The sequence below is a fragment of the Sturnus vulgaris genome, chromosome 21, assembly GCF_052056855.1.
Source record: "Sturnus vulgaris isolate bStuVul1 chromosome 21, bStuVul1.hap1, whole genome shotgun sequence".
NCBI lineage: Eukaryota > Metazoa > Chordata > Aves > Passeriformes > Sturnidae > Sturnus > Sturnus vulgaris.
In genome coordinates, this window is record NC_142263.1 from 3,855,526 (window position 1) to 3,882,096 (window position 26,571).

General features: G+C 45.1%; 2 protein-coding genes across 2 annotated transcripts; both read left to right on the forward strand.

Annotated features, from left to right (window-relative positions):
* Positions 1 to 4,147: 4,147 nt before the first annotated feature.
* On the forward strand, positions 4,148 to 7,813 carry TMIGD1 (transmembrane and immunoglobulin domain containing 1). Its single transcript, XM_014876550.2, has 5 exons — positions 4,148 to 4,241; positions 5,180 to 5,458; positions 6,250 to 6,528; positions 7,322 to 7,425; positions 7,692 to 7,813. The coding sequence occupies exons 1-5, from the start codon at positions 4,163 to 4,165 to the stop codon at positions 7,722 to 7,724; spliced, it is 774 nt and encodes a 257-aa protein (XP_014732036.2). The 5' UTR covers positions 4,148 to 4,162; the 3' UTR covers positions 7,725 to 7,813.
* A 1,697-nt stretch (positions 7,814 to 9,510) lies between these two features.
* BLMH (bleomycin hydrolase) lies at positions 9,511 to 25,846 on the forward strand. The gene is made up of 12 exons (XM_014876624.2): positions 9,511 to 9,600; positions 10,026 to 10,223; positions 10,597 to 10,706; positions 11,352 to 11,493; positions 12,735 to 12,823; positions 14,111 to 14,203; positions 17,721 to 17,876; positions 18,381 to 18,539; positions 18,637 to 18,704; positions 19,112 to 19,229; positions 20,908 to 20,977; positions 24,860 to 25,846. The coding sequence occupies exons 1-12, from the start codon at positions 9,588 to 9,590 to the stop codon at positions 25,009 to 25,011; spliced, it is 1,368 nt and encodes a 455-aa protein (XP_014732110.1). The 5' UTR covers positions 9,511 to 9,587; the 3' UTR covers positions 25,012 to 25,846.
* Positions 25,847 to 26,571: the final 725 nt, after the last annotated feature.

Sequence of the window (26,571 nt, forward strand, 5' to 3'; positions counted from 1 at the left end):
CATGAGTCACCAGCTCATTTGCTCATCAGCCAGTAACAACAAACCCTTCACATTTCCTTGGGCCAGCCCAGAGAGCTCTCACTTCCACATCCCTGAGTGAGCAAATACCAGAGAGTTCGGGACTGACCTGCCTCCTCCTTCTCTTCCTCCTCCCTTTCCTCCTCCTCCTCCTCATCTCTGCCTTGTGCCAATCAAAAAGGTGGTTACTCGGGAGCTGTGGCTTTTGCCTCACCACACTCCACACTGCTTCCAACCATGGAATTTCTCCTGGATAGGCAGCAAATGGTGCCCTATGAACTGGAAAGATGGAGCAGCTCAATCCTTGCAGATTCCTCGCAGAGGGAGCGAGGGATGACCCCACAGCAGGGAAGTTAAAACTGCTAATATTGTTTGGCAGCACTTCACAAGATCAAATCACCACTTGGTTTTCCAGCAGAGCACTTCCAAGAAATCCCACTGGTGATGAAAGTTCCTAGGTAGACAAAAATATCTGAGTCCAGCCTGTAGAGCAGCCACAGCAAAATACAGTCTTGAAGGAGAAGCAGCTGGAAATTCTGTTCAGGAATGACCTGTTCTGGCCATCAGCATGAAACAAGCACCAGGTTTAGCATCCTCCCCAGTCATGAGTGTGGCTTCAGCCTTCTGCAGGATTTACTGCCCCTGAGCTCCTGCCCAGGTCATCACAGGGATCTCATCCGGTTTCCAGCGCTCCCAGGTGACTTTGCTCTTTGAATTTCCGTGGGTGGGTACCCAGCAGGTGGCATCCACGTCCAACATTTGTGCTGGAGCCTCACCTTCCTGAGGGCTTCTCTTCTGCTTTATTGATCCCAGGATCTGTTTCTTCACTAATGCCTACTTTTCATTTGAATTTATTTTAAAATTTCACACGATTCACTGGTTTAGTGCTTCTTTAATTATTCCTATTCTTTCCCAAAGATAAAGTTCACTCATCATTCCTCTGTGTTCAGTGGAACAGCATGTGAACATTTATTTAAAAATCATCAGAAAATAGATTTACTAACAAATTTATGAAAAAAATACTTGAGATCTGTCCATCTCACCAGTGAGAAATATGCTGGGTCTAGGCTGGGAGAAATCAGGGCACATCACATTTCAATAATGTTTATACTAGAGAAAAATAGGTTTTGTGGGAGGGAACAGGAGTGCTGAGAAAGTTCAAGCAGCATTCCCTGACAGCCTCGCTTTCCAGCCCAGTTATTTGGCAAGGATAGGCACTGGGTTTGGGTGTTACAGTCATCCTCCAACAATGGAAATATTGCAAAATATGTAGCACCACATATTAAGAAAGGATTAGAAGTGGGGAACCACAAGGAGTCGGAAGATAGGACCAGCCTTAGAGCAGAGCCTCAGGCACTGTTGCAGAACCATGTTTTCTGGAGCAGGATTACAGCCACGTTTCAGCCTTTGTTTGCTTGACAAAACCATAGATACCATCCTGGGTTTCCACACGTCTGTGCACATCCTGCCATGCCCCCGACTCCAGGAGCAACTATCAGCCTTCATAACTCTGCTGAGTATAAATCAAGATCTCATCTGCCAGTGATGAGATGATTAGGAATTGTGCTCCCTGCTCCTGCAGGCACTGAGGAGATCCACACAGAGCCCAAACTGCTGGGAAGTTTGGAGTTGGAAGTTAAGAGACTCGATGGAAAAAAGACTTCTGCTCAATCTCTATCACATTCTAAATCTTCTCTTCTCAGGTTTCTAAGGCTTGGATTACACCCAGGAATAGACTGGTGCTTATTAATTAATTCCTTTGAGGCTGTTCAGAGTCATATTTAACAACAGTCTTATTCTGGGTTTGTTGGTGCAGTGTTGCCATAAGGATGACAAGCAGGAACTGGTGTGGTGGATTACTGGCTCTAGCCCATGGTCTGTCTAATCCAGCCTTGGCAGTGCAGACCCAAGTACCTCAAATGTGAGCCTTGGATCCTTTGCTGTGGAAAGTTATGGAGTTCTTGCCTCCCTGAAGAGGTTCCTCCCAGTCTGAGTCATTAGTGGCTCCTTTGCATTCTGGGACATGAGGTTTATGTCCCTCCAAAACGTAATGGAAAGGTGGAGAACGCAATCCACAAAACTCTAGACCTCAGTAATTAGACACCCACAAGATAAATTACACCTTATATGAAAAGAAAAGCGTAAAAAGCCATTGCGAAAGTAATTCTTACCTGGTCTAAACGGCTGCCTCTCAGTGCCTCTGGCCAGGTAACACCTCTAGTCCCTCTTCCTTCAGCAGATCCCGAGCCCATTGCAAAAGAGGACACTGCCATTGCAGCAGACAAACCTCAGCTCACCTCACCTCACTGCCTGTCATGGACCTGCTGGGACAGAATCTCACCCAGCTCCCACTAGGTGCTGGGTCTCACATCATAAAAAACCTCCCCCAGAACAGCTGGTGTCTGACAATCTTTTCCTCTACTGTAATTTCTACATTAAAATAAATACTCCCAAACTCCACTCTTTCCTTCTATACATTCTCACTTACTCCAAAAACCTCCTTCTTCTCCAGAGTGTCAATCAATGCAGTGACCAGAGGGAGCAGAAACTTCCCTTCACTTTCCTGCCTTTGGCTCAATTTGTGATGGGAGCACATGAGCCATTCCCCAGTCCATTCCTTTGAATCCCTCTTTATTTCAACTCAACTTAATTCCAAACCACAAAAATCACTTTACTCCTAGGAAAAGCATTTGGATTGAAGTTTGTACTGAATCATAAGCTAACATGTAGTTGAATTCTACAAGGACAGTTTTCTAGAAGGGGGACTGAGAACTCTCTCTTCAAGGGAATTTTGTACACATATACTTTTTAAACTGAGAATGATTCCTTGTTGGTTTTAAGAGTAAACCCATAAACACAGAAAGTTATATTAAGAAACACTCAAAGGTGACCCTTGTTTGCAACAGCCCCACAAATAACCAGTGCTGTGTGCTCCTGTGCTGTGTGTGCAGGCAGCAGCCCCAGAGCAGGAGTTCTCCCTTGCCCACCTCTGTGCCACTGAGCTGAGACACGGCATCCACCAAAATGCCAAGGACACATCCCAGGCTCCTCCTGCTCATGAAATGCACTTTATAGCTCTGCTGACCCCATTCCTGATGAGTGATGTGCCTGCAGGGACACTGGCAGCAGTGACAACACGTTTGAAAGGCTGCAAGGACCCCGTGCTTTGCAACCACGTCACCATCACCCTGCTGAGGTGCAAACAGCAACCTCAGACAGATTTACACAGAGCCAAGTGCTTCAGCTGTGCCCTGCACACACACAGCCCGGGCACAGCTGTCCCAGCAGAGGGGACAGCTGGGACAGACCCCTTTGCTCTGTGCTGGGAGGTGCCCACAGCTGAGCTAAGCACAAGAGCAGCCTGGGGATGCACACTGGTGAACAGGACAGTGTCTGCTCTCTCCTCTGCCAGCATGCAGTTCAAAGTCTGAATCAGTGAATTTTCTCATTTTCCACTCAAAGGAGGATATGGCAACGGAGCTTTGGGCAGAAAGGGACAAATCAGAGTTTACTCCTGCTCTAGGATAATCTAGGATAAAATCCCTGTGGCTTGAAACAGTGCTGTGAACACCCAGAAAGCTGAAAAAAAATAAGGTATTATTTTTGGCTGAAAGTATTTATGGCTGATGCAGGAACTCTCTCATTAGTTACTCATTGCCTCAGCAAGTCTCATAAAACATCCAGCAGAGCCCAGCAAATACTTCAGCGTTGTGGAAGCTCAGAAATCCAGGGATTGAACGAGGCCTTGAACCCATTTTATGGACTCATTTCTTACTGAACAACCATAAAATATTAAAATTCCAACCGTATAAATAAGGAGGGGAAAGAACTGTGCATTTCCCAGCAGAAGTGGCCTCTCCAGAGACTCTTCCCAAGGTAAGTCCAGTGCTACCTGATCCAGAGACGGGTTCCCCTGACTGACAGGTGATCGGAGACAACAAACTCATGTAATGGAGATTAGAGACATGAAACCCCCTTGAATCTGCTCTGAACTGGAAATGCCCTGCAACAATGGCTTCAGTTTATTCCCTGGTGACCCTGTCCCCGTGTGAGGGCTCTCCCCAAGGTGTGTGATGGCAGCAGGGGTTAACCCCTGCGAGCCCTGAGCAGAGGCAGCAGTGCTGTGACCCTCTCTCCCACAGAGATGGAGCAGAGACGCAGCCTCGCCGTCCCCTGTGGAGCGCCCATCCTTGCTATTTCCTTCCTGGCATGTGTGGCCACAGGTAAGCAATGGAAAAAAATCCACCCTGGCTTTGTCCAAGCCTCATCACACCAATTATTGAAACTGCCCAGGGCTGGGTGATGTGACACAGCGGCATCCCAGCTTTTGAGCATTCTGGAGATCATCCCCAGAGGACTGTCTGAAAATTGGCCTCTGATTTAAGAGTAACAGAGAAGGGAATGGGGAAATGTCAGTGCTTTCCACCATTATTGCAGCAGGGATGATGAGGTCACAGTTTCCAAACCTGCTCTAAGCAGTGAGAAGTGTGATGGGTTTGGCCACCTGGGAACACCTTCAGACAGGGACCTTCAGACTCCTTCATATTCACAAGATCTTAATACCTTTATAATCTATGTTTTAAATTCCTGGTCTATGGCCCAGGCTGCAGTAGTGAGTTTCATCCCATTACAATAATTTATTTCCCATGCTGGTTGTTCATTTAGTATGTCCTGAGGTTTGTACCTTTGACAAACTGCAGCTCTGCAACAGCCAGGATACAGCTGAGAGGCCGATTAACTCATTTATACTCCCTAGGGCATCCTGCTCCAGCTGAAAAACAGAGTATCAAACAGTGAGCACAGTGGTGCTGCAGCAGTGATTGGCAGCAGGAAGGTGATGGGATGGGAATGACTTTTTGCTGGCTGTCACATGGTCACTCCTGGCTTCAGACATTTTGTTGTCACAGGTTAGGCCTTGGTGTTCTGGCAGTCAGCTGCAAAAGCCTGGTTTTTATTTTAAGTAACTGTGGAGGGAGCTGAAGAGATGAAGACGGCTTCTTGTCTCAGAAATTAACATTCCACCTGAAAACAGCTCTTAGATTGAAACCTAAAAGTCTCATCCTTCCTCCAAGGTTGAGGCCTGGAGAAGTGAGCAGGGCAGTTTTTGTGGGAAGAGTATGGCTTAGGATGCTTAAATGTCCTTGTCCTCCTTCTTCTGCAGCTTTGGAACTATCTGTAAATAACCACGCTGCTGACTTCACCCTGTCTACAACGCTTGTCCCTGCCATCTCCCTCTCGTGCCTTGTACACAACAACAGCCAGGCCGAGGAGCTGCTCTGGTACCGTGGAGATGGGCAAGTGGGTCTGAACGCTGGCAATAAAGTGAACATCAGCCACATCTGCATATCCCCAGTCAATGAGTCTGACAACGGAGTCACCTTCACGTGCAGGCTGGCACGGGACAAGTCTGTGCAGCTGTCTGTGATCCTGGACGTCCAGTGTGAGTTGCTGTGGTGGATTCCTGTGTGGAATGGCTGGGGTAGGATGGAGCTGTGGACTGAGCAGCTCTGTCTGGGCGGTGTTTTGCACCTTTGTGCGCTGTCTTCACCAAGAAAAAATGCATTTAAGAGGAGATAACTCACGTGATAAGACACTCCCTTCCCACAGTGGTGCTTATGACCTGATCTAAAGCCTCTTTTACAGGAGTGGGTGGGCCCTTAAGAAAGATATTCTGGGTATGTCCCTGCCTCCACCTAGATTATTTCCCAAGGATACAAGTCAGGGCAGAGGAAATACTGGAGTGACACTCTCTGCCACTGACTGCCCTCCTCATTCCCAGGGACCAGGAAAGGCTGCACTACTGTGATGTGTTAGACCACTGAATAAGGAGCACGAGGGATGTGTGAAGGGAACTTATTTTGTGTTAAATGTGGGCATCTATGAGGTTGGAGCAAGGTGGGGTCAGTCTCTTCTCCCAAGTAACAAGTGATAAGAGGAAATAGCCTCAAATTGTCCCAGAGGAGGCTTGGATTGGGTCTTAAGGAAAATTCCTTTACTGAAAGCGTCATCAAGTCCTGGCACAGACTACCCAGGGCAGCAGTGGAACCACCATCCCTGCAGGGATTTAAAAGATGTGTAGACGTGGCACATGGGGATATGTTTTTGTGGTGGCCCTGGCAGTGCTGGGTTAATGGCTGGACTCAATTTGAGAAGGCTTTTCCAACCTAAATGGTTCTGTGATTCTATGAGCAGCATTATTAATGACCTGTTGAACTGCATTCCTGTGAACAGTTCCTCCCCAGCTGAGTGGAGAGGAGACCCTCCACGTGGAAGAAGAAAAAGATGTTACTCTGACCTGCAACTCCAAATCCAACCCTCAAGCCCAAAGCACCTGGCTGAAGGACAACCACAGCTTGACCCTGCAGCAAAGTCATCACGAGGTGTACCAGAACAGTGAGATCTTTCGGCTCTCCATCAAAAAAGTGCAGAAGTCTGACAATGGGACCTACACCTGTGTGGTGGAATCACCCCTGGGATATGGGACAAAGGATTTCCACCTCATAGTTGAAGGTAACAAGGCTGCTGCTGAAAAAATAAGATTTACAAATAACTCTGTTCTCTTTTACAATGACAATGATCCATTTATATTATGAAGTGTAAGTGGAGTGTGGTAAATTCCCTGCATGGATTTCTGAGGGCACAGCAACAGCAAGGAGCTCTCTCTGCACCTTTGCCTGGGACCACAGCACCAGGAAGGGCCCCTCCTCCTCTACCTGTTGCTCAAAAGCATTTGGCAAGTGTGACCCGGGGCAGGCTCATCCCACTGTCACTTCCCACACTGACAGGGCACACTCAAGTGTGGTTTAAAGCACCTCAGGTCTTACTTGAAGTGTCTTACTGTGACCACAGGATTCTATCATGCCCGAAGAGCTGCTTAAGGCAGGAGGAATTGTGCTCCAGAGGTGACTACAAGGGTTGGGTGTTCAGGGCTCAGGCAAGTTACACTAAATCACCTCTGTCCAGACCCCTTTCACTTCTGCCCTCCTGGCACCGTGAGGGAAGCAATGTTACCTGTGTCAATGTTACCTGTGTCAGTGGTACCTCTGGAAAGCCTTATTTCTGAGCAGTGCCTGGGGGATCTTCTTCAGGAACTGTTTCAATTCTTCTTCAGTTCACAAAAACAGGCTCAGCTCCCTTCTCTCTGAGGGACTAACACACAGAGTCAGTCTGCAGACAGCAGAGAGAACACCAGTTAACTCAGTAGTGACAGCTGTGGGAAAAGTCTTTCCACAGTCCTGTGAAATGTTCTGGGTTATGTGACTGCACTAATTTCTCACATATCCAACCTCTTCTTTCCTGACAGATAAAAAAGCTGTTTTCCCCACGGAGGCTGTTATTGCTGCTGCAGTGGTGGTTTCACTCACAATACTTTTTGGAATTGTGGCTCGAAAAGATACAATTTTTAAGGTATGGAAAGCTCTAGTTTCATAGGAAAAAAATAGTATTGTTTGCTGCAGTGCCCTGGTTTTTTCTAGCTTTTCTATTCTATTTCATAATGTTGCTTTTCACTGTTAGAAAACTGCTACAAACTACCTCCTGCTTTAGAATTACCAATAGATAAATCAAGTATTAGATATTTTCATGTGGAAGGCATTATGTACTTGCAATATTTGTAACAATATCCCCATGGCCAGGAAATGTGAAAGATAACAGGACTTTTCTTTTATTTTCAGTGCTTCAAGAAACCAAGAGAAATAGCTCTGTAAGTATTTGACTGCTTATTCACAGCTATTCCAAATGAATTCCTTCTTTAGAATTGGCAGAACCTGAATGATAAACCCACTCAGCTCTTGCTCTGGCTGGTGAACATCAGCCCACACCTCCTGTCCCAGCAGAGAGGGGTCTCTGGGAATATGACAGGACACACACAAATCCTGCCCTTCCCTGGCCATCCCAGGGCTCTGGCTATCCCTGTGTGTAACCACTGGCAGGGAAAAAACCCTAATGTCATACCCACAGCCTGCTGACAGCTTTCTGGAGCTGAACACAGCCCAGATGAATTCAACTTACTTGTGTTTTTCTTTTTTTTCCCTAGGAGTTGATTTCTGACGTCTTCCATTCATCTTGCTGCAGGTAAACACCCAGAAAACATAACTTCTAGTGGTCAACCAAAGCCATAGTGTGAGATGATGAGATAAAGCACTAAAACAATTTTTGAGATCAACTTTATATGTTTTTTTAAAAATATAAGTGGTTCTTTGTGTCTGTTGATTCTAACCTGCTGCTTAGAGGGTCACTGGGAAACCCTTCCTTGGAGCAGCATTGAGGCAGGTGGGCTGCATGAGATGATGCCATGCTTATTCCAACATGGAATGCATGTGCAGTCAGGCATGTAGGCTGTGGATCAGTCTAGAGAGGAATCTCTACTGGATTGTGATGCTGATGCACACAAATACAGTGAGGTGTTGGGCTGACAGCTTCTTTCTGTCCTGCAGTGCCATTCCACAGAGCATTGAGGTGGTGGCCATCCAACTCCTTGCCCCTTCCCAATGATCCTGTGGGCATCTCAGCTTCTCTTGCCAGGGAAAAAGCTGCCTGGCACTCAGCAGTGCTGCTGCACCTTCCATCTCCGTGGCTGAGACAGACCCCAGGGCTTGGGGCAGCCCCAAGGCTCGATGACACACAGTGAAGTTCCAGGGTGAAAAAACATCTCCATCCATCCCTTCCCCCAACAAATGTGCCACTCAAGCACTTTTCTCAAGGTCCTGGCAAGCTGTTGAGGCCTCATCATGCCTTGGAATAGTCCATTACTAATACTGTCAATAAACACTGCGTGCTGTAAATCAATTTGAGACAGTGATGCACCAGTGCTCTTCTCAGAAGAGTGGGCAGTTCCTCAAGAGGAAGGTTCTGCAGGGTGATCTGGAGTGTGATCCAGAGCCTGTCCTTGACTCACCAGTGCTCAGGGAGGTCCCTCAAGGTGCCACAGCGGTGCCACCTCATGTTCTGGGCACTCAGCCTCTACACCAGCTGCGGAGAGCTGTCCCAAACCCTGCTCTTCATCTGCCACAGCGCAGGCGGTGACACAGAGCTGGGGACAGCGGGGTGGGGGTGTCCGGATGGGTGTCACTCCCCCAGGGGTGCCACCAGCCCTGCATGGCCGAGCCTGTGCCACACACAGCCCCTGGCACTGACAGAGTTTGTGCCACAAAGTCCCCAGCACTGACTCTCCTCGGGGCGGGGAGGCCGCGGGCTCCAGGCAGTGCGGAATGTTCTGGAGCCGGGGTTGTGTGGGTGAGGGGTCCCTGTGAGGGGTCCCTGTGAGGGGCCGGCGAGAGGGGTCTGTGTGAGGGGCGGGTGTGAGCGATGTGTGCGAGGGGTCCCTGTGAGGGGGTCCGTGTGAGGGGTCGTTGTCAGGGATGGCTGTGAGGGGTCTCTGTGAGGGGCCGCCCCACCGGCTCCCCCGCACCAAGCGTGTCCCTCGCCTCTCGCCGTCCGCCCTCCCGTCGCCGCTCGCCCCCCCTCGCCCCCGGCCGCGGCCCCGGGCCCCTCTTCCGGCTTCCGGTGCCGGCGCTATAAGAAACGCTTCCGCCTCGGGCCCGCGCCGGGATCGTGCTGCCGGTGCCGCCATGAACGCCCGCGGTGAGGGGGGGGCCGGGCCCCGTTCGTGAGGGGCGGGCACAGGCGGATGGGGTACAGCGATACCTCAGCGATGGTGGGGGGGACGATTACCGGAGAAGGGAGATGGGAATCTGGGGGGGGGGGGGGGCTCGTGGGTACCTTAGCAGTGTGTCAAGGAAGGGAAATTACCGGGGTAGGGAGGGGGTTACCGGCCCTTACCGGGGATATGTAGTCCGGAGGGGTGGGAGACTCCTGGTTACCTCAGCAATAGGTCGGGCGAGGGGGGGGAATTACCGGCACCTTACCGGGGCTGTGGGCAGGGATAACGTGCCCACTAAGGAGGGACGGGAGCCTCACCGTTACCTCAGCGGTGGATGGGAGGGGATGTGTGTGTGTGTGTGTTACCGGCGGTGCCCCGGCCGTGACCCTGTCCCGGTGTCCCGCAGGGCTGAGCACGGAGAAGGCCGTCGCCTTCACTCGGCGGCTGCGGGCCGAGCCGCAGTTCCTGCTGGCCCAGAACGTGGCGACATGCAACGACCCGCTGGAGGTGTGCCTGCAGCGGCAGGTGGTGCAGGACACGGTGCAGGTGTTCCAGCACGCCGTGCCCGCCGAGGGCAAGCCCGTCACCAACCAGAAGAACTCCGGTAAGGGCGGCCGGGACCGGAGGCGGTGTTTGGGGGCTGATTCCTAACAATTATTGTGCTCCTGGGGGCGGCCGCTGCTCCAGAGCCCTTTGTCCGGGGTTTTGGAACAAAGTCGAATTCCTGCAGCATCCTCCGGAGTTAATAACGCGCGTTAGACTTGCAGAGTTTGTCTCTTTTCCCTTCCGCATGGTGTAATTGAGAGCTGTGCTTGCAACAAAAGATTTCAGAACACCTTCCGAGCTTTTTGGTGTTGTAGAAGCCTGGCCAAAAGCTCGAGGCAGAACTGTGTCGTGAATCTCGTGGTAAAAGAAATTGTTGTGCAGCTCCTGAGCACAGGCGTTCCAGTTTAATTCGTGTTCCTTTGATCTCTCAGGGAGATGCTGGATCTTTTCCTGCCTCAACGCAATGCGTCTTCCTTTCATGAAGAAATACAACATTGAAGAGTTTGAGTTCAGCCAGTCCTATCTCTTTTTCTGGGATAAGGTACAGTCGTGTAGGTTGTTGTAGGATTGCTTGTGCAATCAGGTGTTAGTGTTGGGACAGAACTTTTTAAGCTGCATTGTTTTAGCATGTATGAGAAGACACTTCAAAAGTTCTTTAAAAATGTATTTTTTAAATGCAGGTGGTTGAGCAAAGTGGGACTTTCAGCTTGAGAAGAAAGTTGTCAAGATGTTTTGGAAGAGTAGAAGTTTTTTTTTTTTTTTCAAGAGTTCTGTATATTTCAGAAGTTACTTGGTGGTGGTTCAAGAGAAACGTGATTGTAGCTTTGACGTTTCAGTTGTACTTGTGACCTGATGGGTGAACTGTGTGCCTGCTTGTCCCCCTAAGGGAAATCAAGAAATCTAATATTAGTTTGGGCCAGGCTTCATTGCATAACTTCTGCTTCCCACTTCTTGTTCCCCTACCCTCAAGCTCTGTGTGAAGTCACTCCTAAATATTTGGTCGAATAAAGAATTTTATAGGGCAGCCCCTGGAATGCTACAGGGGAAAATGAGAACTTCATTGGATGAGCAAAAAGTTGCTTCATCTATTCTGCACTTGCAAAGAACTGAATACTCAGCAATTAATTAATGCATAATGCGTCACACTTAAAAGGTTTTGGTTTCTTTTTTAATCTTTGTGTTTCAGGTTGAACGTTGTTACTACTTTTTAAATGCCTTTGTGGAAACAGCTCAGAAAAAGGAGCCAGTGGAAGGGAGACTGGTGCAATTCCTGCTCTCCAACCCCACGAATGATGGTGGACAGTGGGATATGCTGGTTAACATTATTGGTGAGAGAATTGGTCACAAGGAGCCTTTCCTGAAACTGCAACCTGCTTTGAGAAATGGGAATGGAATAGAATAAGAAATTGAGCTTGAGGCCTGGGAATTGGCTAAGGCACATGATGCCATTATAACCATTCTATTTTTTTAGTCAAATACTTTTTTTGGGTCCAGATTATAAATATTAAGTTTAAATCTTGTCTGACATCACTTTTGCATAGTCCTGTTCATGATAGAAGCTCAGAAAATCAACAAATAATTAGATAACCCTGACTTTCCACTTAATAAAAAGGTTCAATTCCTTTTTCCTCCAGTCATCAACTCAACCTTACTTATTTATAGCCATGTACACAATCTTTAGGGCACATGGTGAGGAAAAGGCCCCTGCTGGACTGGGGTGTGCCTACAAAGTAGGAGCAAAATTACTTGGAATTGCAGCCTGAAGTTGATATAAAGATCAGTGAGAAGGAATTGATGTGGAATGTGGCAGCACTGGTCTTACAAAGCTCCAGCAGGAAGGGGATCCTACGCTGCTGGAGATACTTAATTACTGCAGCACTTGCTCTCATTTGTGTTGTGAAACAATGTGACACCTTTGTAAATCAACAAGCTAATAATACAAATTTAGAATCACAAAAGGAATTTGTTTCTTTGAAGCCTGGAGGTTCCTTTTTTTCTCATCCCATAGCTATAAATACTTAATCAGGGCAGAGATTTTGGCTGCTGCAGTTACATCCAGAGCCTTGCATGGTGAGATCTGGGAGTGGTACTGTAATGTAGGAAGCCACTGAGCTGCTGCTGGTGTTTTATAAATGTCGAGGAGGAAAGGAGACTGGGAAGTCAGTTTTAATCTTAGATAATTTATGTGGAGTGATTGATAGGAGGCCCAGTTCTTTAGAAGGTATTTCAGGAGATGAATTTTAAAGTAATCAAGGTTTTTTTTTTTTCCTGGAGAAAAAGACTTCCTGAAGCACTAATTAATTCTGAACTTCTAAGTGTTGAGTTAAATAATACTGAGTAGTTCAGGGATTCCACATTCTGGGATCCGTGTGGAATGCAGATCAGAGGTCAGGATTCAGTCACAAATTAAAATGTAAACTTTGGGTACTTGTAACCTTTAAATAAGATCTTTTCCCTTGTAATCTCTGCACAAACCCAAACTCCCTTTATCTTTCATATGGGTATGAGCAGTAGGAGCATCTATTCTGTGAAAAAGCCAATTATCAACCTGTAGTTTTATCTCTTTTAGAGAAGTATGGTGTTGTCCCCAAGAAATACTTCCCAGAGTCTCACACCACAGAGGCTACCAGAAGGATGAACGAGATCCTGAATCATAAGGTAAAATTGATTTCGATGATAAAACTTAGGGGAGGGGATGGGAATGAACCTGCTCCGAATGTTCCTAACCACCTTATCCTTATTGACCAAAGTGTTAAGTGCATCTCAGCAACTTAAATTTATTTACAAGCAGACTAAAGTCTCAGTGAAGTATGATGATAATCTTGAAACATGGAGCAGGAAGGTGAGATCATGGAGGATGTCCATTGTTGGGCTTCAGTAGCTTGAAAGTACCTTTTGTGGTTTTAGTAGCAGTTATTTCTAATCCTCAAATTTCCAAAGATTTTTTTGACATGTGACTACTTAAATCTGTTTCTGCAAAACCAGCACATGGTGTCTAAGTGTCTCTTTCCCACCCTTCAGTATCTCATCTCCCTGTGTGCCAAGGTTTCTAGAGATGACTGCCAAATGTGGTGAAAAAGATGGAGGAAAAAAAAAGTATTTTAAAACCACTGCATGTTAAAAATGAGCTTTCAGTATAGAAGTGCACAGCTTTGTCTGAAGGAAGGTGTTAACTCACACCCTGAACTACAGAAATAAATTAGCCTGGGAAGATGCTGGTGTAGGTAGCTAGATGAAAAAGGCAATTAAAACATTTTTTACAGTTTGCTATATTTTTTCCAGTTCATATGCTGCACACCCAGGGAAAACTGCCTGCTGAAATCCACATAAAAAATGCAAAATGCGTGGTGGAATGAGCTTGGGCATCTTAAATGTTGTTAATGCTGTTCTAATGCTGAGCATGGCAAAGCAGCTGGTCCTGAGGGAACCCCATCACCATTCCTGGCCTTATGGATGGTGACACTAATGGGAGGCTTGTGCTGCTCTGGCTGCAGCTGTGCATGCAGTGGGGAAATGCCCCTTTCTTTTCATCAGCCAAGAGATCAATTATGCATTAGAATTGCAGAATAAATGTGACAATATGAAGGAAGTGTGTTCTGTGAGTCACAGAGGTGCTGATGTGTGTGGATGTTGTGGCATCACTTACAGGACTGAGAGAAATCAAGTTTTAAGAGCTTAATGGCTGCAAGCCTCACATGATTGGAAATGGTAACTGAATTGTGACTATTTAATTTTTTTGTGATATTTTACTTTAACAGCATTCAATTATCTTGTTATTTTTAAAATGAATCAATCTCTAATGAAGCTTCTGAAAAGTATTTTCATTTTGAAAACACGTTATGAAGAGTAAAATAAGAGCTTGAAACAAGCAGGTAGGAATTCCTGAAAATGATCAGGTGGCACCTTTCATACCCTTTATAACAAAGTGACTTTCTCTTTAAACAGATGAGAGAATACTGCTTGAGGCTAAGAAATATGGTGGAAAGTGGAGGAAACAAAGGAGAACTTTGTGCTGCCATGGACATGATGATAGAAGAGGTAAATAAACTGGTGTGACGTGAATCTTGGAGCACAGAGCTGGGATGGATGAGATGCCTCACTTTTGTTGTGTAGCTGTTGGATCAGCCAAAACAAGTGCCTCTTGTTGCTTAACAAAGTGTTCTTGGAGCTGTTCAAGTGAATTTGTTTTGCAGTGGCTTTTTGCTTACCTCATTCTGAGTTTTTCTAATCCTTCCAGACAAATATTTTGAACCCATAGGTTTCAGAATGATGATATTTTACAGACATCTGCCCCTTGCTGTAGGAAAAGCAGCATTTTGCCTCTTGAGAGATCAAAACAGTGGCCTGTCAGGCTCTTAGAAATAACAGGAAAGGTTGAAATTTACATTCTGATGGCTTTGAGCGCAAATCTTGTAGCACAAGTGTTGTGCAAGGATTCCCCACAAGAGAGCAGAAAAGAACCACAAAAGGGAGGTGTCTGCACAAGGCTGAGTCCAGCTGAGGGCTGGTCCTGGGGGGCAGCAGAGGAATGAATTGCAGCGTGGTTTTGGCTGTGAATTGACTCCATCACTGTCTGTGTATCTGCAGTGCCTGAATCTCCTCCTGCTCACACAAACCCACATCATTTTTCTTATTCTGTGCTGCTCATACTTGATTCTTAAACTGCCAAAAATAACTTAAACTTGAGGCTGTTTTAGTGTGACTGAGTCCATGCACTTTAAAAACAGTATGTATTTAATTTATTTCTCAAACATACAATGCCAAGTGACCTAGTGGTTAAATGTATGTCTTTAGATGAGTCAAGAAATCAAATGTTCTGGTGTTGTGTTAGCTTTTTCTGCAATCCACTGAATATCACTGTTAGGGAGAACCTACCTTGGGCTATCTCTGTAAAGTTTTACTTCCATACTGTGTGGTTTTGGAAATTAATCTTTGCACTCATGTAAAATTCTGTATCTTCTTTTTATCTAGTTTTAAGGTTAGCTTAAAAGAAGAAAACTGCTTTGTGTTCCTTGGGTTTCATCAAAACTGTTATGAAATTCATGCCTTAAGAATGCTGTGCTTTGAGCCTACTCCAGAATGTTGCCAATCTGCACTTAGTTCAAAGGTGAATTAATGTAACATACGTGCAGTGTGTGTCCAAAAGGCCTTGAGGGATTCTGTAGCAGACATCAAAAGCTTCCTAGAGATGGTCGTTCTTAGGGCAGGGACACACAGTTCACTGCTAAATGTTTCTTCATTTCTTTGGAGCCTCTTGATTTCTGACAAGAGATCCTGGAACTGACATGAAAGGTTCTTAACTGATGGCATTTTGTCTGTTCTGTAAAAGGTTGTGCTTAACTCTCTGAAGTTAACACAGCATTTTTTTCCTGCAATAGTAAAGGAGATTTGCATGTGTTTAGATGTGTATGAGTGGTATTGCCTCTGTATTTTTGTGGCAATGCAGAGCTTGATTTTGTTCTAGGAGGTTCTATTTTGCATAGCAAATCTTGGTCTGCCCCTGCTGGGAGCAACAGCACTTGAGCTGAAACGGGGCAATTGTTGTGGAACACTGGATTAAATATTCACTCCATGAATGTAAAAACATTCTTATCAAACCAGTGCATAGCAGGTCAGAAGCTGAAATCAGTTCAGTTCATGAGATAGAATTTTTCTTCCTTTACTGTTCTCCTTTGTAGATTCTTCCTTATCAGGAGTGTTCTCCTTTTCCCCTCCTCATTCATTGTGGGGTTTAGCACAAGCCACTCTATCTTTGCCTTATCTTGCTTCTAGTTGTCACAAGGGCAGTGTAACTCACCTTTTAGTTTAAATATGCTTATTTTATTTATTGGTAGAGGAAGCTTGTGAGATATGAAGAGGGGGCCTGTGTTGGGTGTGGTGGCAAAACAATTGAGGGAGGCCATTCCAGGCTCCAGTGCCTCTGTTCACTGGAGACTTCTGTCTCCATCATTTTCCTTCCTCTGGCTGAAGCCCATTTGGTTGCTGCTCTCCTTTTAGGCATTTTTCTTGCTTATTTTGTGTTCATGGCCTCATCTCTCAGTGCATGTGGTTATCTGAGGTAATGTGGGTGTAGCCACAGCAAATGGTACCTTTTGTGCACTCTGTGCAAAATTAAATATTTATAGTAGTTCAGGAGTTTATATTTGCTCTTTACCATATTTATTGAGAAATGTGTGAGTTCCTGCAGTAGAAACTTTATGCCCACACCATTGTTTCAACCTATAATTAATCTTTTCACTTGTTTTCTCAAATTGCTTGGAGCAAGAGCACCTTTATTTAGCAGGAGCATTGCACTCCTTTTGCTGCCAGCACAAAGAACACATTAACATAAAGCCAGTTCTTATGGAACCTTAGGATCAGCTCCAGAAAGAGTTAAATCAGCTTTGGGAGAGGTATTGTGTCTACTCTGCTGTGTAAGTGTGAAAACTGCCAGGCTGGGAAAGCTGGCACAGACCACAGGAGCTGGATCCCAGTGCAGAAGGTGCAGCTGAGATTTGACTCCCTCTAATTTTATTTTAAATAACCTGATGGTTCCTTGCAAGGAAGAGACTTGTGCTCAAGACATGGACAGAGCTGGAGATCAATGTCAGCTGAAATAGAACAGATTCAAACCTGTTCAACTGTGATTAAATTCCCTATCCCCAGAGCACCTGTGGCAGGTCCTGCTCTGTATCTCTAGACACTGCCAGTGTTGGCACATTTGCTGATAAGACCTGTGAGAAAGTACAGTAGTGGTTCTGAAATGCAGTTTTATATTCTGATCTACAGGGAGGCTGATGGCTTGAAATCTGGTCAACTTTTTGTGGTAAAAATCCAAAGATAGCTGCCAGCTGCAAGGGATGTCACAGGCAGCAGGCAGGGAGCTGGAATTAAATTGCATAACCTGCCAGCTCAGCCCTGAACAGAGATGTTGTTAAATGTATTAAAAGAGATGAGGAGATTATTCTGGGGTTTTGAAAAGAAGCAAAGGCCCGTCTTTGAAATCCAAATGAACATTAAGAGTAAAAAATGAATTAGTCCAGGGGAAACACTGGAAAAAATGCCCAGATTAAAAGGTCTGGTTTATCTCTGCATGGGGCAAACCACCTGGTAGAACAGATGATGCTGAATGATCAAGCTTTTTCAGAATCAATTTGATAAAGTTTCTCTGGCAGTGTTGGAGGAGCTTCAGAATTTCTTATGAAATGTTGTAACAAGGCTGGGAAGTGTCCTGGTTTTTGCTTTGAGCTGCTGCATTCCTAGGATTGTAAGCTTCTCTTTTGCCTGGTGGTTTGCCTGAGAACATGGAGTGTGAGTGTGGAGAAAGGCATCAGGAAAATCAACAGAGCTTCTTTCAGATTGGTTTTGAGCTGCTGAAACACCAAGATTTCAGGAGCTGAATGCAGATAATTGATGTGTGTGTGTGTGTTTATTGATGTGCTCAGAGGTGACCATTATGATCCCATTCCTCCAGCTGGTTCTCATGGAGAAATCCCTGCTGCAGTGGCATTGCTGTGGTAGGAGAGGCACAGCTGCATGTTCCAGCAGGCTCACAGCTGTTTGCTTCTCTGGGCAGGTATTCAGAATAGTGAGCACTTGCCTGGGCAGCCCTCCAGAGACTTTCTGCTGGGAGTTCCGGGATAAGGAGAAGAATTACCACAAGTACGGCCCCATGACCCCGGTGCAGTTCTACAACGAGCACGTGAAGCCTTACTTCAACATGGAGGACAAGGTTGGGGAAGCTGAAAACTTTCCAAGGCCTTTTTTTCTGCTGCTAAGCCATTTATTTTCCACTGTTGCCAGTGTCTGTCTCCCCTGTAGCTGCAGCACCTGGGATGGGCACTGCTTGCCCAAGTCAGTGTGTTTATTCTCCCTGTTGTGCTGTTTGTGCTCTGCCCTTCAGTTATCTGGGATCTTGTGTTGCAGTCCACAACGGTTTTGTAATGATAAAATATGCAATGATCTAATCAGTTGTAATATGTCATAAGGCAGACATTAGAGAAGGAATAACACACAGAGCTGCTCTGCCACAGTTACGAGGTGAACTTGTGAAACAAAACAAAAAAAAACAACAAACACAACCTTAAAAAACCTCTTACTTCAGCCAAGTGACTTGTTTGCTAATGGGGCAGACAGCAGGCTGGGACAAAAGCTATTCCCTGAAATCCTTCTAGATTCAATCTTCAGAGATTTCAGTTATATTGCACCTTATTTTATGACATCTTGGCTTTTGCAGATTTGTCTAGTGAATGATCCTCGACCCCAGAATCCCTACAACAGGCTCTACACAGTGGAATACCTGGGCAACATGGCTGGAGGGAGGAAAACTCTCTACAACAACCAGCCTGTGGAGGTCCTGAAGAAATTGGCTGCAGCATCTATTAAGGATGGCGAGGTGGGTTTGGTTTCTCTTCACGGATGGCACAGTGCAGCCCATGCCATGTACAACTCCTGGGATTTGGCCCAGACATGACCATTCCTTCTCTTTGCAGGCTGTGTGGTTTGGCTGTGATGTGGCAAAGCACTTCTATGGCAAGCTGGGAATCAATGACCTGAATATGTGAGTAGAGAATCAAACCAGGATGTCATTTGGGATACTCAGTGAAGACATGAACAGTCCTTTAGCTGTTCAATGAACTGATTTGTACATACTTTGGGTTATATACCCCAAAAGAGTATATTTAAGTAATTCAGCAGCAGCAGGTTTTTTTTCTTTACTTGTTAGTTTAATCTGAATCCTTTAAAGATGCACTATGAGTAGTTGTTAAATATTCTTATTTAAATGTCTAATATATGGTGAGAGAAACTCCTAAAGGGATCAGGTTTAGCATTTATTCTGATATTAAAATTGGTTGAACTCATATGCCTGTGCAGTGGCTCCTGGCACAGAGCAGTCTCCCGATTCCCTGACTTAGTCAGAACTCCCCCTGCATTCTTTCTCATGTGGCTTATTTGCCTTTGTATTAGATTTAATCATGAGCTGGTGTTTGGTGTCTCCATCAAGAACATGAACAAAGCAGAACGACTGATCTTTGGAGAATCTCTGATGACCCATGCCATGGTCCTGACAGCTGTCACTGAGAAGGTAGAGTCTCCCTGCTGAAGTTCTGATGCTGGCAGGGATGTGTTGGAATATCCTGGCAGCTTTTCTGTGTCCTGGGTTCACTCAGAGTGTGCCACAATCCCCTGGTGCACAAGGCCTGGTTGTTTATTCCCTTTGTGTTGTTTGTTTCTGAGTGTTCAGAACTACAAATATTTAACAAGGAGGGAAGAATTTTAGACAGGTCAAAGGACTTCTTTTCTTTTACCCACAAACTTTGACTGGAGAGCCACTGCATGGTTAGTCCAGTCTGGTTCAGAGCCTGTTAAATTGCTGGTAGGAGGCACTTTGCAGCAGGGTTAACCTCCTGCAGCTCCCTGGCATGTGATCTCTGACCTCTAATTAGGGAAGGGAAATGGTGTCCAGCATAGCTCTGTGGCAAACAGCAGCCTGAGATGATTCCACAGCTAGATCTGCTCCTGGCACCATAACAAAGCACATAATGAAGGAAAAAGGAGCATACAAAAACTTATAACTCAGGGTTATCTGCAAAGTTGATGTTTCCATTTATTTCCAGAAGTAGCCATTATTAAAGTTTCTTTGAAGTGATCTCTTCCTGTCCAGCTTGGCCTTGGCTTGAGAAATAACAGCTTGCACAGCACTGAACGAGTTTGCCTGAGCTGTGGAGTTTTGAGACTTGAAATGGAACTGCTGAGTCATAAGACTGTTCCAAGCAACTTTTTACAACTCAATAGAATTTTTTCCTGTTTTCTGCATTCTGAGCTCTTAACACTTCCATTGTGTATCAGATTGCATGAACATTTCTCTAAATACCTAACTGAAAAACAAGGAAAACTTTGTAGTTGGTACTTCTTAAAAACTTTAATCTGAAGGGACTTTGAGAAACTGAGTTGTAAAATGTAATATTTTGGATTCACTTACTTGTTTTATAAAAAGATTTTGAAGATTTAAAAAAATCATATTACAATTTTACAACATCAAAAATTAATGTGGCTTGAATGCACCTTTTGGTGAAAAAGTTACTGTACATGAATGTGCTTCTCCTCATTTCTCTCTGAGAGCATCCAGAGTTGACATCCGTGGTCTGGGAGCTCTTGAGTGTCCAATCTTAAGGACTGTTCTGTCTTTTCAAGGGAGAATAGAAGGATTGCAACAATATTCCTTTCAATATTAAAAATGGATTTATGGGGTGTTTTTCAGGTTAATTTTTGGTATTAAAATATTTTAATTGCAAGCACCAGACTTGGAGCTGTGTCCTTCAGCTGGATTCTTCAAGGTTTTACACTTGCTCTTACCAATGCTGTTCTGAATTCTGACAGTTCCTTGTTCCTTTACTCTGATTCCCAGTTCAGGCAAGTTGTACATCCTGTATTTAATTTCCCCCATACCCTGATTGGGGACAGGAGCTTAAAGTCTGTGAGTCAGATAAGTCTAAACTAGAATTTAGTTAAATTTCAGCTTCCTGATTAAAAGAAATATTGATTGCAGACTCTCGTTCACCACATTTCCTCATATTTTATCTAAGTAGGTAGATGAATATTTAATAAAATGGCATTTCTCCAGCCATTAGCAAGAAACCATTGGGACTGTCAGGAGTGGAGCTCTGTGTTTTCCTGGTGCTGGATTGGGATGTGGAAGGGGTTGCCTGCTCAGATGTGGCCTCTCCTTCACCACTGAATGTCATGGGCTTGTTTTGGCACAGGATGGGCAAGAAGATGCTTTTGAAAAATGGAGAGTGGAGAACTCCTGGGGTGAAGACCGTGGCAATAAAGGTAATTTATAGTCATGAGAGCAGAAAGCTGAATGTTTGGAAATAAGGATGTGGAAGGGACAATCCACTAACCAGACTGGTTTGTGTATGGAAGGCATGGGAAGATACTGATAGACTTCATCAAAAGCTCATATTTTATCAAACTTTATTCCTGCATTATCAATTTTTGTTAAGATTGTTCAGTTTATTGCAGGGAAGCTGCTGATACTCCTAAGCCTTGATATCAGTTTGCTGTTGATCCAAAGTAAATTCCCAGCTATTATCCCTGCCAAAAACCCCAGCAGCTGCAGGAGTTTGCTCTCCCTCTGTCACATTGGTCAGAACCTTGGCTGTTTTGTTGCTCATAATCCTTTGCTGCAGAACACAAGTGTGGAAAATCTGGAGCATGAGTCCAAAAACATGATGGCACTTGTCCTGTGAGACAGCAGGAGCTCCTGTGGGTCTGTAAACAATCTCTTCATAAAGGGACCATGGATAAAAGTTTGGCTGTATCAATAAAATAGGATCACTTCCAAGGCCAGACTCTGTCCCCAGGAATAAGTCACTGCTGGCCACATTTTTCTGCTGCACATTAATCCCAAATGTTATGCTTGTAAGATTTGGTGTGGCAGAACTTTCCCAGGATGTCTCGGTTTTCTTCTGGGAATAGACTATTTTTGGAGAATTCTGTTTTAGGATGTGGTCTTATTTGTAAGCTTTTCAATAATGTGAACAACTCAGAGGAAAGCACAGAATATTCTTGGAGGTGTCCTAATTTGTTGTGGCCTCTTGGTCTTGCAGTTGTTTCTGTTCTGAGTTAACTGCATCCATTCACAGCAAAGTATTCCAATAAAAATCTTCAGACTTGACAAGACAATGAAACTGTTGACATTCAGCCTTCAAGGCTCAGCAATATGGCAGCAGTGAAATGTTCTTTGGAATGCTGGGTTAAGTAAAGAAGCCAAATGAGGTAACATCAATGGCACAGGGCAGCAGCTGAGCCCTGACACTGCTACAGGTGCTGCCTGCTGGGCTGGGACTGAGCTGTGGCTCTTCTGTGCTGCAGTATCCAAATCCACACTCACTTCTCAAGAATGAGTTCTAGAGCCATGTCAGAGGAGCTGGTTGTTCCTTTGAAATAAACCCTGCCCTATCTCGTTCCCAGGGCATCTGTGTGGACTTTGCAGGGTGAGTCACTGTCCCTTATCTGCTTTGTACCAGGGGACACCATGGTCTCTGGGAAGTCTTGCTCCCTGACTGTGCTCAGTTTTGCTCAGGGAGTTGCCTGGAAAATGCCTTGACAGAAAATCCCATCAGAAATAGGAAGCTTGACTCTATTTCAGGGAGCTGAATCCCTGAATGATTTTCTTGGGTATGACCAAATGAGCTGCTCTGGAGCAAAGGCAATTGGACACATCCTCCAGGGCTCCTTCCCAAACTCTGGGAGAGGTAACTGAGAGTCACAGAATCATTTTGGTTGGAAAACCCCTTTTAAGGTCCAAAAGAATCCAACTGTTCACCCAGCATTGCCAAGTCCCCACTGACCCATGTCCCCAAATGTCACATCTACACATCATTTAAATCCCTTCAGGGACTGTGACTCAACTTGATGGGGTTTCTTCTCCTTCCTGCCCTGATTTTCCACTCTTTAATAGTAGTTGTGTAGGAGGGTGAGGACTCAGAGTTTGTCTGAGCTGTCTTGCAGTGCCACTGAGTCTGTATCTCACTGTGATAAGAGTTAAGATTTTTATCTTATCTGCCTTGTGAGGAATTGGGAAGCTGTGCTTGGTAAGTCCAGCACAAGAAAGCAGAGTCCACATGAGTGAAGAGTCAGCCAAGAATGATGCTAAACTTGGCACATCCCAGCTGGGTGTGGGGGATAGGAGTAAGCCCCAGCTCCCAGGGTTTCTTGGAAAGGTGATCGAGGGTCCAACCTGCAACAAAACACCAAGGCCTGCACTTGAGCCATTAAACCATGAGCAAAAATGACTTTTTTTGTGAGGAAAGAGCAATCTTTTTTTGTGTTCCCTGTTTTTCCAAGTACAGTCCAGGGTGTCAGGTGCCACCTGTTTACCCTGAGTAGAATGATGCAAGACTAGAGAGATTGGGACTCCTGGTTAGAGAATTATGGGATGGAGTCAGTTGTATGTTCACACTTCAGAGTGGGCAGAACTGAAATCTTGTGGTAGTGCTTGCCCTAGAGAAAGGGAACCCCTGTGAACCAGCCCAGCTTTGCCTCTCCTAAATATTTAGTAATTACATTTATATCTGTTGTATAAATATTTCTGGAACCCTGTGTGTTTTTCCTCAAGGAATGAACACAGCTGCTGACAAACATTGCTTGTTTTCTGAGGTAAAAAAGTCACTTCCCAATCAAATATTTCCTTTCTGTTTTGTTGGCTCTTTTTCAGCCACACAGGCAAGTGTAATTATCCTGAGTAGTCTTTTGTTCTGGAGACACACAGGACGTTATTACCTAACTTTGAACCCAGCTTATCCCATCGGATATCTTTTTTTAAAAGCAAGGAAGAGGGGAATACTAAATCACACTGTGGAGAAGGGTCCATCTGCTTATCTTGGCATAAAAGGAGCTTTTTTAGGATGCATCTCCAGCTAGAAGTCAGCTCCCTTTGGGCTTCTCATGTCTGGTATTGGCTGTTGCTCTCCTGCAGGAAGGCATTTCAGGGATTGAACTGTAGGCACCCAGTGTCTGTGCATCTCTCATCCCAAAAGTGCCCTGGGACAGAGGCACTGCTCGTTTGCTTTCCCCAGGCAGGGCTTACAGCACAAGTTCAATGTGGCTTCTCCAAGGCCCTTTGGAGACTTTGAGGGGCTTCCCAGGTGTCTGTAGGATGTGTGTGTGTGGGTCTGCACTGCCCAGGGCTCCCCAAACCCGAGTTATTTGCATGTTCTGGAGTCGTGCTCGGCACTTCCTCCCTGCTCAGACGCCGCGATCCCAATCGGCTCCGAGGGACAGGATGTCAGAGGCAGAGTTCATTAATCCTCTCGGGGTGCAATTACTTGTTGGCTCTTGGGAGTGAGAGGTTTTTGTGTGTCCCAAGAACTCATATCCTGAAGAGAGGATAATCAAGGCAGCTCCCTTTGGCAGTGTTTCCAAAATGGCTTCTAGCTCGGGTTACAGTTGATAGGGGTTTTAATTTATGGGATTATCTGATTTCTTGCTTTAGAAACAAGATGGTGGAGATAGATGCATTTATTGTCCATATTCTTTGGACATTTTCTTGTTTCATTTGATTGTGTGATGATACAATATAAGGACACGAGGAGCTTTATTACATAAAGCCTTTTCATCTGTCTCCTAAATGCTTCCTTTCTCACAGCTACTCTTACTCCCAGTTCACCTGGAATAGCTTCTTTCCAGTGGTAGCTCTCTGCTAAAACCTCTAAAGTTACTTCCCTCACTCCCAGTTCAAAGGGTGTTCACTGTCATTTTCATATTAAGGGAGACAATTAGGATTTGCTTCAGCCTAAGTGTGACTTAAATGGTTTTGAGGAAAGCAGTGGCTGCCTTTTACTGCAAAAACTAAACCAAGAAGGTTTTCTAAGAACAGGTTGATAGCCTAAAGCTTCAAGTAGATTCAAATAATTTTACGTTCTGCCTTGAAGTCTTTCTGTAATTCCCTTGAGTATTCTCAGTGCCCATTTTAACAGAGCAAACATAAATTATAGATATTCTGGCTCTTGTCCTGGTGGGCTTCTTGCCTGACCTTTCAGTGCACACAAAATACATCCTGTATGTTAACTTCCTCCAGATATTTTTTAGTGTGTTTCAAGAGATAACCAGCATGGCCAGGCCCTGTTTAATGCATCATTCATAGGTGAGGCTTGTCTGTGGCTGCTTCCCTGCAGTGGCTCTGTGCTGTGATGCTGTTTTCCCCCCCAGGTTACCTGATCATGACCGATGACTGGTTCTCCGAGTACGTGTACGAGGTGGTGGTGGACAAGAAGCACGTGCCCGAGGAGATCCTGGCCGTGATGCAGCAGGAGCCCATTGTTCTGCCAGCCTGGGACCCCATGGGGGCTTTGGCCAAGTGAAGCACGGAGCATTTGCCTCCTCATGGCCATCAGAAGTAGCTGCAATAGAGAATTCCAGTGGTCGGAAGCCATAGCCAAACGATAACGAGACCGAGCCCTCGGCCTGGTCCCTATTCCTGTATTGTAAGTTAAGGATCCTTGGGAAATAGCGCCTCACTGATCCAAGCCCTCAGACAGGCTGCTCCAAAACTCAAAAGGGAAAAGGAAAAAAAACTCACAATGAAAGCAGATGATAAGTGCTGTCAATGGCAGTTTGATTTTACCTTAAACTTTTAATGCAAATCAGCGTAGTAATGTAGTAGAATTCTCTTGACCCATGTTTTCCCTAGAAAAAATGGACATTAAAGGCCCTTTAGAATTAATAGTTAGGTGATTGTTAGAGCAAACATACTGAGATAATTAACCAATTATGGTCTGACTTGTCCTATAAAAGAACTCCCCCAAAATATTTTATATATTTACATTTTTAGTTTTGCTGAAGTTTTGGAGAGGACGTATGAATTGAAACTACTAAAAATGACCTTCAGAAAATTTTCTCTTCCAGCAGAATTGGGGAAGGGGAATGGTTTCCTTGAGGTATCCAGTTCCACTTGGTTTTATTCTTCCATTATTGAGCTGGGACTGGATAACCCCCCCAAGGGCCAGTGCTATGTCTGTGTGCACAGGAGCGCTATTTTTCAGTTATTTTAGCAAGAACAACCATAAATATGTTCACAGGTGGAGTTAGTGTCACGCTCAACAGAAAAACCAACATTTTAATTGCTGCATTTTATTTGGTTGTTTTAAAAAACAAGATGGTGCTATGAAGCTTTTGAATAAACACTTTCTAAAGTGACTGGGACAGTTCTGGTTTCTTTTTTTTAAGAGGTGCATGGAGCTGATGGGATGGGAAGATGGTGGTGAGCTGCAGTGAGGGTGTGGTGCCTCCATCACAGACCTCTAACAGAAATGGGTACAAAAATGGCACTGGTGGAGCCGATCCTCCTTTGGGCAGGGGGATGGAGCAGATGATCCTCCAGGGACCCTTCTGGAGTCTCATGCACAGTCTCCACTTTGTGCTGTCACTTGAGTGAAGGCAAGCAAAGAGTGCTTGTACTCCCTGTGGCTCTGACATGGAGCCAGGTCTCTTGGAAAGCTGTGCTATGCACAATATTTTCATTATGACTAATGCATGTGTTGTTTTGGGGGTTTTTTCCTCTTCCAAAAGGTCAGTAATTTTAGTCCTTCAAGATTTTTCTGCTTATGACTTTAACACCAGTTCTTCTGTTTCCTCTGTGCTATCTATGAGTATGATTTCAGTCAAGGAGAATTAATTTTTTTCTCTAGAGTTAAACTGATATTTTTGTTGCTGGTGGCAGCACTGATGAGGATTGAGCTTGATAAACTCAAAACTGACTCCAAGCCAGTTTTTGTTGGTTTCAGTATTTCAAAGTATTGTCCAGCCTGTGCTTATCTCCCAAGTTTTTGCCCAGATATTTCCCTGTACACTTTATACAATAGTACTGTGGTTTTTTTCCTTTCCTTCAAATAAGCACAGAAAATCCACATGGCTGAAACACA